We start from the raw sequence: 11,729 nt of genomic DNA, 5'->3' as shown, positions 1-11,729 counted from the left end.
TCCGCCTCAACTGAACTCGCCTTCTTTCTCCAGCTCTAGTTATGTACAATAACGAAGAGTTGTGACTAGAATGTTTTGACAGTTGGCTCAATTTGACATTGACTGCGCCTCAGCCTAACATCATGACTCACTATTACTCTTTATTCGTGGTTCCTTTGCTTAGTCATTTCTAATCTGGGACTACACTTCATTCAAAGAAGCATCTTCTTTCTCACCCAGGTCTCTATCTGCTATTAACCCTGAAACTCTCGCCATAGCCAAATATCTCTTTTCGTATTTGGTCCAGTGTCTTACTGCCGCCCGAACCAAATGCGTGGGTGCATCAGCGTGAGGAGCACTGACATGATAATCATAGGGATGCTATCAAGAGCGATGAATATGCCCTCTTTAGATGCAAGCGGACCATTAAACCCTTTACTCAATTCTGCAACACGCCAACACGACCGAATAAAGAGACAGGTAGCTGCCGTTGCTGCCACTTTTTTCCATACACACTCAAGTTAGACGACATGGGTCCTTGATTAGCTTGTGGCAGGCCACTCACTCATTATGAACTGATTCCGCCCATCTTTCTTTGCTTTCTTATGTATCTCACTATGAAGGACCAATAGGAGAACGCAGAATATTGCGGTGACCATGACCTGTGTCGCCAGTCCTGCTAGCATAAGGTCAACGCCAATCGGATTTTGGGCATAAATTGCAGCCAACGAGCCTCCAACTCCTATAAAGCAGAGACAGGCAAAGTCGCCGAGTATGAACAGTGTTGTGAATGATCTGGGCCCGATGGGAGAAAAGCATGTTGATCGGTAGTGTCTCAGAAGAGCGCTGATACCCAGGTAGAGTGATGAGGATAAGAAGGTTGGCCCAAGGGTAAGGCCAATGATATACCTGCCAAAAAGCCATAAGCAAATCACACGTCTTCTTGGTGTTCCAGGGTTCTTACATGATATATCCATCCTTGTTGCTTCGATCTTTTGCAAGTTGAACTTTGGCCACACAGCCCAAAAGTTCCAAGAGCAAGCCGCACAGCATCCCAATTGCATAACCATACCACTTTCTATACAGGATGGCCAGGATGACGTGCAGAGATAGAAGGATAGCAAACACTACTGTAAAGAGGGCATTCGCTGCGTAGGAGGGCGTGAAGGAGATTCTCCCAATGGCGTTGGGAGGTATATCGACGCTGGCCATGTTGCTCTCCATAGCAACTATAGACTTGGATAGCAAAGTTCGACGTAGAATCCGTTGCTAAGTCCATGATATATTGCAATGTACTGCAAAGGGGCTCGGACGACGTATTTATAACAGTCTTCAACGGTATGTATGTAGGAAAAATGGCAGCCTGGGATATTTGGATATACGGGTTTTATGCGGTGATTGTACGGTGTAGACTAATCTTTGATACTTGCTACTGAAGTATCCAAATGTTGCATGAATTGACTGGTTTGACGGCCTATACAAGGCTAGCCTTACCGTATTCCCGCTCAGTTTCCGCAGAACCTCCGCGAAATTCCCGTTCATATACCGACCACATCATCATCAGATGAATCATTTTCTTTGCTCTTAGAAGCAAAACAAAAATGAAACTAAAAAGAGGCCAGCCACGAACGTCCTGCAATTTCTGCTATCGTCGCAAGATCAAATGTGACCGTTCCGCTCGCGCTGTTGAAGGGCTCTCAGCTTGTACCCCGTGCGATCTCCGACGGTTGTCTTGCGATCAAGATTGTTCCGATGATATTCGCATTCGAAGTCCACGTCAGACTGTCTTACGTGGTGGTGGGAATACTGAAAGCTCTTATTCCCGTTCAATGACCGCTGAGGTTATAGAAGGGGAATCCGTTATACAAGATACAAATGCCGTGGCGGCGATAGATATCGGTGAAGATTCGTTTCTGCAAATCAGTGAAGATGCCATTTCGTTTCTGGATCAGATATTTATGACCAACGAACCACCCTTTATCTTTGAGGGAGAGATGTCGAATCCCCTCGGAGGCCACTCAATGGAGGAAGCCCAAGACCATGGTTGTGGGACTGCTTTGAGCTTGTCCGATATAGCCATCCCTTCCAGCCTCATCGAGGACTCTCTCCGTGCATACTTTGACCTCGTCGCACCTTGCCTACCAATACTAAGTGAAGATGCGTTCTGGGAGGACTACGACCAGAAGAAATGCAGCGATACACTCATCTATGCCGTCGCCTGTCGAGGAGTTATTTTCACCTCAACGGACAATAAATGGCAAAAACAACAATCCCTCGCCAACAAATTCAGAGAAACCTTTCTAGAGGGCCGAAAGACTGCAAAACAAGACATAATCCGGCTCGATGACCTCGAAGCATTGGCGCTGATGGTGAATTTCCAATACGATCATGGGACGGGCTCGCCGTTACAAGAGAGTGTAGGCAATCTCCTACTTACTCACGACTCTCTCGTTCTGATGACTATGCGATACCGAATTGATTATCACTCCTCCCATCCGTCCGATTCATCAAAACTACTCTCTCAGAGATCAAAACGACGTATTCTTCTCCTCTGGCATGTCTATGGTCTCGATGCATTCTTCAACCTAGAAACTAAGGGGATTTCACGAATACGAGATGAGAAGGAATATCTGGCCGAATGTTCATCAAATGATGAAAGCAGACGGCGTGGGTATCTTGATTCTATTTTTAAATTGGCGACGATTGCGCGCAGGATTCCAAGTTGTCTCTGCAATCCTACGGCGAGGCGGGAAGGGGTTGATATCCAGAAAATCATCTATATTTACAACTACCTCGATAGGTGGAGAGAGTGTTTTCGTCCATGGTCTTCAGATGATGATACGAGCACGAGTTCCCTTAATGTTCCCCGCCAAAACAAATCCCTAAAATTCCAACAAACAATCTGTCAACTCCTAGCCGCAAACTGCTACATAGAAATAGGCGAAATCATTCACCAATACGGCATTCGGGATCCAGACTCCCTCGAAGGGGAGAGTTTGCTTCTAAAAGTCGAGTATGAAACCCTCAACGCCACTCGTCGTATCCACAGCGTCTCTGGCTGGTTACGCCAGACTATGATCCAGGGATCCTCTGGCAAGGAATATGCGCTAGTCAATTTCTGTCCCGAGATACTGCGAGATATATGTAAAGGGGCGTGTTATTGGATTTGTTTGCGAGGGTTGTCCATGATCACCAGCTTTGAGATTTCTCATTCGACATCGTCAATGGATATTCTTCCCAATAGATCAGTTGAAAGAGCAGGTGGTTCTGTTAAGAATGACCGTCAGCTGGAATGTTATTTACAAGCAGCTCGGTCTCTCCGGAATACCGTTGCTGCTGCTGCATCGCACAGAGATACCGTCGAACTTGTTGCTGGGTTAGATGAGAAGATACGCTTGCTGGAAGATAGTATGCGAAGCACCAATTCAATATGAAGCAGTTATACTTTTGTCCCACAAGATTCCCAATAATAATCAGATTAAAACGAGAAACAAGTGTCAAACGGCAGTAATATTCATAATGCTAAATATATCAAAGACCTAGTCGTAAATACGAGACCTATCAACTCCAGGCTGAGCGAGGCGAACAGTTAAATGGATATACTTTACGAACGCTAATATGAGATCAACCATGCAATCACCCAAGAAAAGAAAGTCATGAACACATAGAAGGGGTTCGTCAATGAGTCGGGGGTAGCAATCGTGGTAGTATGAAAGAGGGGCGTGATGTGAATGTCGGGTAGGTTAGATTCAGCAGAATGACATCGGAGCAGTGGTTATCGATGTGAGCGCATCTTTGATGTGGTCCAAAAGGTTCTCATACGCATGGTAGACTGTATGGTAGGTCCTGCTTCGAGCAGTCACTCCTGAGTACTGAGATGGGTATGAGAGGGATATAGAGCTGAGAATAAAGGATACAAGACTATTCTCCAGGATCGTAGAGGTTCTGATTCAATATCTTGGTCATGGTAAACATATGGACCCGATCTTGTTTGAAAACAAGCCGCATGCGATCATCGCATCGTATTTGGCGGCGGTCTGATGGGTCTTGAAGATCGTTGGCTTTGATGTACTCCCAGACTCTTTTCACTGTTTGTGGGCGCGAGAGCTTCTTGGTGTCAGTAGAATCCAGCATATAATATCTGACTTGTGAACTCACCGCCACTTCACCGTCTAAAAGCTCCGAAAGGGCTGGAGATAGATTGAGAGGTTTCTGCTCCATCAGTAAAAACTATTGCGCCAGCTCAGTCTGAGGTACACTCACATGAAATCCACCAGAGCGATTGACTTCTTTCTTTGCACCTGTCTCAGAGGTAGATTCTAAATCCGAGTCATCTTCTGCTCTGATCTTCTTTGAGGTCTTGGCTTTTGATTTCTTCTTAGACGGCGCAACCTTGCGCGTAGCACTACCTCGTGTCGGGCGAGCACGTTTATTTTCCTCTGCCTGTAGCTTCGCAGCGAACTCCGCATCCGCATCCACATCATGATCAGGGCGTCGCTTCTTGGGCTCAGTTCCGTCTGACGCTAGACTTTCTGCCTCGCGTTTTCTCTGCGGCGATGACGATGCGGTTGGAGGGGAATGGCTAGTTTCTTGGGCGGGGGAGCCATTGCCATGGCCATTAGCGGTCTCTGTTGATGGGACAACGTCTTCCGGTGGTGTCGAGGGCTCGTCTTTTTTGTTCATGAATAAGTCAAATCGCTCCATAATGAGCTCCTTGACAGGAGCCTGCTTTATGTTAGCAACCTCACATGGTCCAATGGTGAGTCAATCTGAACCTTGTAGTCATTGAGGTCATAGTCGACAGTGGCTTGAAGGCCCTGTCGAATTCGTTTGGAGGAGATGGTATTTATGTCGCTCGCAGCGAGAATCGAATCAATCACTTTCGTGAAAGAAGCGCGCTGCTCTGAAGAGACTGTATATACAGGTTGGTCAGTTCTGTTCGTCTGCCCGCAGTAATCCTGGTTTCACTTACGCGACATGTTGAGCGCCAACAACACGCGTAGACGTAGCAATCCCAAATGAAATCCAAGCAAAATATCCTCAATTGAAGTCGCAGCGACCCGGCATTGGTCAAGAGGTAAGAGTTTGAAGTGCTTGCGAAAGAATGGCAGGAGGTTACGTATTCTTATGTTGATGTAGATGAGAGCCTGGCGCTTAAGACGACGGGTGGGGCATGAGAGAGGTTAAAAGGATGAGCTCAAACAGCGACAAAGGTAATGTCCCAGTGGATAGACTAGCAATTTGTAGAAGATGAAAGAGACGGTATATTTCAAGGAGGCGAAGATATGAGATACGGATCTGGGGAACTTTTCTGGTGGAGAGATTCCAAAAGAGAAATGAGCTGCAGGAGAGAAGCTCACTGAAATCGCTGTTGATTGGGTGGAATAGCCGCAGCCGCGGAAGACGAACTATGGGCACGTGACCTAGTCGCCATAAAAGCATCAGGCATTCCACAACCAGCCTCAATATTCGAGTATTTATTCGCTGTGAGTGGAGTATAATGTAGATATAATCTCTTAGCTATGATATAAGTTTATCAAATTATTTGGTATTAGTAACTAGGGCGCTGTGTATTGACTAAGAGTGAGAGTATGGTGTTTGTCTGGTTTGTCCCCGTCTCGCACGGATGACTAAGCAGCACACACAGAAAGCATCGGCTGGACAAGACCAAAGATCCAGTCAAAAGAGGTCGACGAACAATCCTGCTGAGTGCGCAACTCGCTACAACGAGCAACTGGGCCCTTTTCAAACTGATACTTTATTTTCAGTCTGCCCAATATGGCTCCCAGCTTCGACAACCTCTCCGAGGACGAGTTCGACGTGGAGGACATCAACTTCGATGGTAAAAAATAAAATTTCGCCGGCTGGCTTACCCCTCCGCAACGAGCTAACAGAATGAATAGATCTCCACGAACAGTTCGAAGTCCGACTCGAGTCAGGATACGATGCCTTTGTGGTTCTCGATGGTCTTCCGATTGTGCCAGGTGAGCAGCAATTCCGTCCTTACGAAGGAGGTGGAAATATAGCCGTTGAATACGGCTTGATGAGTCGACGTGGCGATGAAGGGAAATTATTGTTGGTGTTAAGAATCGCACTAACGACGATGACTACACAGAGGATAACAAGGATAAACTCGTCAAATATGTTTCAAAAAAACTCTCTGCTGTTGGCCGCGTGATCGACTTTTTTATGCCCATGAATGAAGAGAAGAAGTCTGAAGGGTAAGACTGAAAATCCAGCAAATATGAAGGAGACAGCTCTGATTATCGCAGTTACGCCTTTGTGGAATACGAGACCCCGGAACAAGCATCAGCTGCCGTTAAACAACTGCACGGCGTTGCTCTTGATAAAAAACATACCCTTCTAGTCAACAAGCTTACCGATATTGAGCGCTATGGCCGCGAAGGACGCATCGATGAGGAATACACCCCACCCGAAATCCCTCCTTTCCAAGAGAAAGAACACTTGCGATCATGGCTCGGTGATCCTAACGCTCGAGATCAGTTTGCCCTTTTCCGTGGTGACAAAGTCGGCGTGTTCTGGAACATGAAGAAGGACGAACCAGAGAATGTTGTTGATCGCCCACACTGGACACAGCTTTTCGTGCAATGGTCGCCGCTTGGAACGTACTTGGCTTCGATGCATCCTCAGGGTGTCCAACTTTGGGGTGGATCTTCATTCTCCAAGCAAAAGCAACTTCCTCATCCTTTTGTTCAGCTCATCGAATACTCCCCTAATGAAAAGTACATTACAACCTGGTCAGCGCGTCCTATTCAGGTCGAAGAGGGACAACCGGGTCCTCTAACTATTGACGAAGATGGAAAGCACATAATCATCTGGGATATCGAAACAGCGAAACCCTTGCGATCTTTCGTAGCACATGACCTTGCTGGCCCCGAAGGCGATGCAGCCGCACCTAAGAAGAAAATTCAATGGCCCGCATTCAAATGGTCTGCAGATGAGAATTACGTTGCTCGAATGCTGCCAGGACAGTCGATCTCTATCTACGAGTTGCCGCGCATGAACTTGCTGGACAAGACCTCTGTCAAGATCGATGGCATTGTGGACTTTGAATGGGCACCTGCTACTGTGATCCGTGAGGGTGTCAAACGCTACGAACAATTACTTTCTTACTGGACTCCTGAAATTGGCAGCAACCCAGCCAAGGTGGGATTGATGAGTGTTCCATCAAAGGAAATTGTTCGTACGCGAAATTTGTTCTTGGTTTCAGATGTCAAGCTTCACGTAAGTTGATTCCTCTCAGTTAGTCGTCATAATTCTAATTATTATCCAGTGGCAATCGCAAGCGGCCTTCCTCTGCGTCAAGGTCGACCGACACAGCAAGAGCAAGAAGAGTATGGCTACAAACTTGGAGATTTTCCGTATCAAAGAAAAGGGTGTTCCAGTCGAAGTTGTGGACAGCTTGAAGGATACAGTGATCAACTTTGCCTGGGAACCCAAGGGTGACCGATTCGTTTTGATTACATCAGGTGAGGCGGTCGCAGGAGCAGCAACAGCCCCTAAGACAGCAGTATCTTTCTTTGCACCTGAGAAGGTCAAGGGTCCCGGTATTGGAAACTTCCGACTTGTGCGAACGATAGAGCGAAAGACCAGCAACGGTATCTACTGGTCACCCAAGGGACGATTTGTGGTCGTTGCCACTGTCCACTCGCAGTCAAGCTTCGATCTCGATTTCTGGGATATGGATTTTGAAGGCGAAAAGCTAGAGGCCGAGAAGGACTTGAATGCCAACGTTATGCTATTGAAGACTGCAGAGCACTACGGCGTCACAGACATTGACTGGGATCCCACGGGCCGATACGTCGTCAGCAGCGCCAGTGTATGGACTCATTCTATGGAAAACGGCTGGAACATCCACACTTTCTACGGCGAGACGCTAGCCGAACACCCCACAGAGAAATTCAAGCAATTCCTCTGGCGACCACGACCACCCACCCTATTGAGCAAGGAAGAGCAGAAACAAGTCCGCAAGAATCTGCGTGAATACTCCAAGGAATTCGACGAGGAAGACAAGTACGCCGTCGACATTGCTAATACCGCTGTCGTCGAGAAACGCAAGCGTGTCCTTAATGAATGGTTGGCTTGGTCTCGGAGGGAGAAGGAACTTCTCACCGAAGAAAAGGAAGAGCTCGGTTTGCCGCAAGATGAAGATGTCTTTGTCGATACACCCAAGACAGTTGCCAGGGCTGAGGGAGAGGCAGCAGATACGGTTGTTGAGGAGATTGTGGAAGAGATTATTGAAGAGACGGAGGAAATTATTGGATAGACGCCCGTTCATCATTTTCTCTTTTCTACTTGCATACCTTTTTCTTTCTTTTTTTTGTTATAAAATCGTTCGGTACCGGGGAAACGTTTTCTTTTTGCTTTTCTTGCTTGCTTTTATCCAATCTCATAATCGATTCAATACCTCTCAATCGATCGGAAAAAAAAAACAAAACATTGAATGTTCATACATGTCAAGACATGCAAAACGGAGGGGAATGATGATACAGGAATTACTTTATGATGTATATTCATGATTTGATGTGACGTGACGAGATGAAGATGAGAAGAGAGGAGTAAGGTAGATAACTCGATTCAACACATCCAAGTTATTCTGACCTCTACCTAAGTAGTTACCTGGATATCGTAAATGTAACAGGAAGTCGTAACCGTTTTTTGTTTGAGTACTAAACGCCAATGGATAATTCTTGAACACGGTAGTTACTACCAATGTATATAGATAGTGATCTTACACTGGGTTATTCAGATGCATCATACATATCTACATAAATGAAAGTTATCTAGGAATAATCATAAGAATGGCGCTGGGCATATATATATTGATGAAGTTGAAAGGAACTAAATCATTCTTGCTGAAAGATATTTACAGCATCTACTGACAAACATAGCAAGCAATGACAAGAATAACAAGATATATAAAACGTTCATGGAGCACTCTAATAAAGGGGGTCCTACTTATAGCTGAATAGCCGAGGCAAGCACCGATATCATGAATAGCTTCATGGAGCTTCGGTGAGGGTCTAGGCCTGAACGATCTAACCATTGTGTTAGCCCATAACATAATTAACTCTATGAAAATATAAGATAGGAAAGTATTAGCAGAGAAGAATATTGAGTTAGTGCGAAGTTGGCTAGGATAGCTATATAGAGAAAAATGACATTAAACCTTTCCTGCTTTCTGCGACAAGCATCAGCCACCTTTTTCGAAACTTCTGTATGTTTCTGCATGTCGGTGTAACTACCTGACAGGATCTTGGTTACTAATCATCTGTTTGGACACGTTGGATTCAAAGGATTGCCCAACATACTATTTCAATGAATGGCGAGTATTTACTGGCACCCTCTTAGGCTGGCCCTTTGCTAAATCGGTGCAATTTAAGCGAATCTGCCTCATTCAAGACCCGCAAATGCTCCGCCGCCCTGACAACAATTAGACAAATCGAAGCGATTGGTAAAAGAGCTTGACTTGATATGTTTCCTTTCAGCCCCGGCTGATTCACAGGATCGAAATTTCTGAGATTATCGAAGGAAATGCGACGCAGTTAACACAAAAAGGTTTAGCTTACCCTATCGACGGCTTAATCAAAACAAGCTATGGAACTAAAAGCTGCCTTGTGGTGTCAGAATCGGTATTTCCTCGCCTTTCTGGAAGCTATGTTGGTGCTATATAGGTAGACGGCAGGGTAGGGGGTTTATAGTCGGTCGTCCCCGTTTTTGATATTCCCAGCTGGTCAGCTTGACCACAGTTTGCTAAATCAACTATGCTCTCCAGAACGATTTTTAGGGCCTTGATAGCCCTAGAGGCTGCTGCAACTCTTGCCCTTGCACAAACCAACATCACTGCCGATGTCTGTGCAGACCCCTCTGCTTTCACCAGCTGTACAACGCAAGCCCTTGCGACGAGCAAGGGATGCACGGATATGTGCAATGGAAGTAAGATGTGTGTTCTGGGCTGTGGATGCGCCATGTACCAGTCCTACATCAACTGCGTAGCTGAGTCATGCTGGAACCAAGTACGTCAACTGCGTTCTTGCCTTCATCGATTTCATTTGACCGTGTTGTATTGTAGGCATACTCCTGCGAATACGATAAATTGGTAGCAGCTTACTTCTCTCAATGTTCCACGGCTGCTGAACCGATCCCATTCTGGCCGGCACCAGATAGTGCCCCCGGTGGCTGCTCGTGCAATCTCGGCAAGGTGCTGCAATCGGTCACCAAGGCGCAGCAGGAGTACAACACGTGCATCACGAATGACACCTCGACGTCAGTGATTCAGCAGGGGAATCAGAACACGGCGTGTGGATGCTGCGAGGTTAGTGCCGGGTTGTCTGCGTATGTACCTTTGCTGCCCGCTTTTTTGCTATCAATATACTGAATCAGTGACTACCTAGAATGTACGAAACCTGCCCGGATACGATTCCCGCCGACATGGGCGCAGACATCTGGCTGCAAGCTTCCACCATCTATGGCACCGTAATCCACTGGGACAAATGTGGGAGTGTGCTTGACCAATACAACTGCCACAATCTAGGGTTTGCGCCTCCGTCGTCGAATTCCAGCACGTTTTATAAGCCAGCCAACCTCCCTCCGAATGGGACCCTGACACTGTATAATACCGGGCCAGCGAATGCGGTTACAGCGCCGCCTAGCGGGTCAGTGTTCACTTGGTCGCAGTCCAGCGTGATGTACACTGTAACTGCGTCGCCATGGAAGAATGGTCAAATCATGGTGACTAGTACTAGCATCGCTACGACTAAGACTAGCAGCACTGTGACTGGGACTAGCAGCACTGTGCCTCCTGGAGCTACTAGTGCTGCCACTGGGACTGCGAAGACTGGAGCAGCCATGTCGATGAAGGAGTTGAGTCTCGTAGGCCCGGCTGCTTGGTTACAAGTGATAGGGGTACTTATGTTGGTTTAGAAGATGGCCAGCGCAAACGCCGGATTATGATACCTATAATAGCCGTGTTGTATACCCTGATATAATCATTCGATTTATTATTACCAGGGCTCCCAGTACTTCAACAAAATGCTCAATGAAGCTTCTTAGTATACTGACTGATTTAAAAGAGGTATGGACATATTAAATTGCATTATGAGTATAGAAGATAGTACTCTATCCATGTTTTTGGCGATGTGAATTTGAGTATCGATTATAATTTGATACCCATATCTAATCATATAGTGTTATCTTAGTCTTTGCTAACTATCTAGTGCATTGTAACAATAGTATAGAATATTCTTTTATTATAACGAACAAAAGGTCTCAGCATCCAAGTCAGGTACTTAGAATTAGGAGACGAAAAGCACCTCGGGATAATAATCTATCTTGATATTGATACCTAGGATGCTCTACAATTCCATAAATTAAACTAATCAAATCTGAGATCAGTATAAATATGGGGAGACGCTCTTTTTGTTATAGCTAGGGCCGTCTTTGAACATGTATTTCTCGGTGCTGGACGGTATTCTTTTAAATTCTCACTGGGTGATCTTTCTCTGTGCAAAGACTGTGGCGACAAGAGCATTACTGTCAATGCTGTTGCATGTTTCAAGCATCATTACATTCCAGGCGGCAAGGATCTCACTGGCTTTTGGTTATAGTACTGACCTTATCCATCTATAATTCTCGAACTCAAGTAGTTCTATAGAGGAATTTATTCTTCTACCCACCTGGGCAGTGTGTTGCCGTGTTGAATTTATCAAAAGCTACTAATCATAGGCCAT

At 45.9% G+C, this 11,729-nt stretch overlaps 5 protein-coding genes across 6 annotated transcripts; 3 read left to right on the top strand and 2 right to left on the bottom strand.

The window, feature by feature from the left end:
* Window positions 1–474: 474 nt before the first annotated feature.
* On the bottom strand, window positions 475–1,191 carry TSTA_124480 (uncharacterized protein; the record flags this gene model as incomplete). The annotated part of the gene is made up of 2 exons (XM_002482672.1): window positions 475–888; window positions 944–1,191. 2 exons carry the CDS (start codon window positions 1,189–1,191, stop codon window positions 522–524), a joined length of 615 nt encoding a protein of 204 aa, XP_002482717.1. The 3' UTR covers window positions 475–521.
* Window positions 1,192–1,580: 389 nt separating this feature from the next.
* On the top strand, window positions 1,581–3,572 carry TSTA_124470 (uncharacterized protein; the record flags this gene model as incomplete). Its single annotated transcript, XM_002482671.1, has 2 exons — window positions 1,581–3,387; window positions 3,517–3,572. 2 exons carry the CDS (start codon window positions 1,581–1,583, stop codon window positions 3,570–3,572), a joined length of 1,863 nt encoding a protein of 620 aa, XP_002482716.1.
* A 295-nt stretch (window positions 3,573–3,867) lies between these two features.
* On the bottom strand, window positions 3,868–4,958 carry TSTA_124460 (SWIB/MDM2 domain protein; the record flags this gene model as incomplete). 2 transcript variants are annotated; one of them, XM_002482669.1, is made up of 5 exons in its annotated part: window positions 3,868–4,086; window positions 4,138–4,191; window positions 4,243–4,704; window positions 4,755–4,891; window positions 4,952–4,958. In XM_002482669.1, 5 exons carry the CDS (start codon window positions 4,956–4,958, stop codon window positions 3,901–3,903), a joined length of 846 nt encoding a protein of 281 aa, XP_002482714.1. In that variant the 3' UTR covers window positions 3,868–3,900. The 2 variants fall into 2 exon arrangements, with proteins under 2 accessions (XP_002482714.1, XP_002482715.1); XM_002482670.1 differs by having other exon boundaries at window positions 3,868–4,191.
* Window positions 4,959–5,656: 698 nt separating this feature from the next.
* TSTA_124450 (eukaryotic translation initiation factor 3 subunit EifCb, putative) lies at window positions 5,657–8,277 on the top strand. Its single transcript, XM_002482668.1, has 5 exons — window positions 5,657–5,821; window positions 5,883–5,963; window positions 6,095–6,200; window positions 6,252–7,224; window positions 7,274–8,277. The coding sequence occupies exons 1-5, from the start codon at window positions 5,758–5,760 to the stop codon at window positions 8,264–8,266; spliced, it is 2,217 nt and encodes a 738-aa protein (XP_002482713.1). The 5' UTR covers window positions 5,657–5,757; the 3' UTR covers window positions 8,267–8,277.
* A 1,487-nt stretch (window positions 8,278–9,764) lies between these two features.
* TSTA_124440 (uncharacterized protein) lies at window positions 9,765–10,923 on the top strand (the record flags this gene model as incomplete). Its single annotated transcript, XM_002482667.1, has 3 exons — window positions 9,765–10,016; window positions 10,073–10,335; window positions 10,395–10,923. The coding sequence occupies 3 exons, from the start codon at window positions 9,765–9,767 to the stop codon at window positions 10,921–10,923; spliced, it is 1,044 nt and encodes a 347-aa protein (XP_002482712.1).
* Between the last annotated feature and the right edge of the window lie 806 nt (window positions 10,924–11,729).

Source organism: Talaromyces stipitatus, genomic scaffold (genome assembly GCF_000003125.1).
Source record: "Talaromyces stipitatus ATCC 10500 scf_1105507295555 genomic scaffold, whole genome shotgun sequence".
NCBI lineage: Eukaryota > Fungi > Ascomycota > Eurotiomycetes > Eurotiales > Trichocomaceae > Talaromyces > Talaromyces stipitatus.
The sequence above is the reverse complement of the archived record's forward strand: the minus strand, read 5'-3'. Positions and strand labels throughout refer to the sequence as shown.

Bases quoted from the DNA above. Each gene is read 5' to 3' on its own strand.
- TSTA_124450 (XM_002482668.1), top strand. From the start codon at position 5,758: ATGGCTCCCAGCTTCGACAACCTCTCCGAGGACGAGTTCGACGTGGAG. The intron at 6,201-6,251 runs GTAAGACTGAAA...TGATTATCGCAG, and splicing joins GAAGAGAAGAAGTCTGAAGG to TTACGCCTTTGTGGAATACG. The intron at 7,225-7,273 runs GTAAGTTGATTC...ATTATTATCCAG, and splicing joins TTTCAGATGTCAAGCTTCAC to TGGCAATCGCAAGCGGCCTT.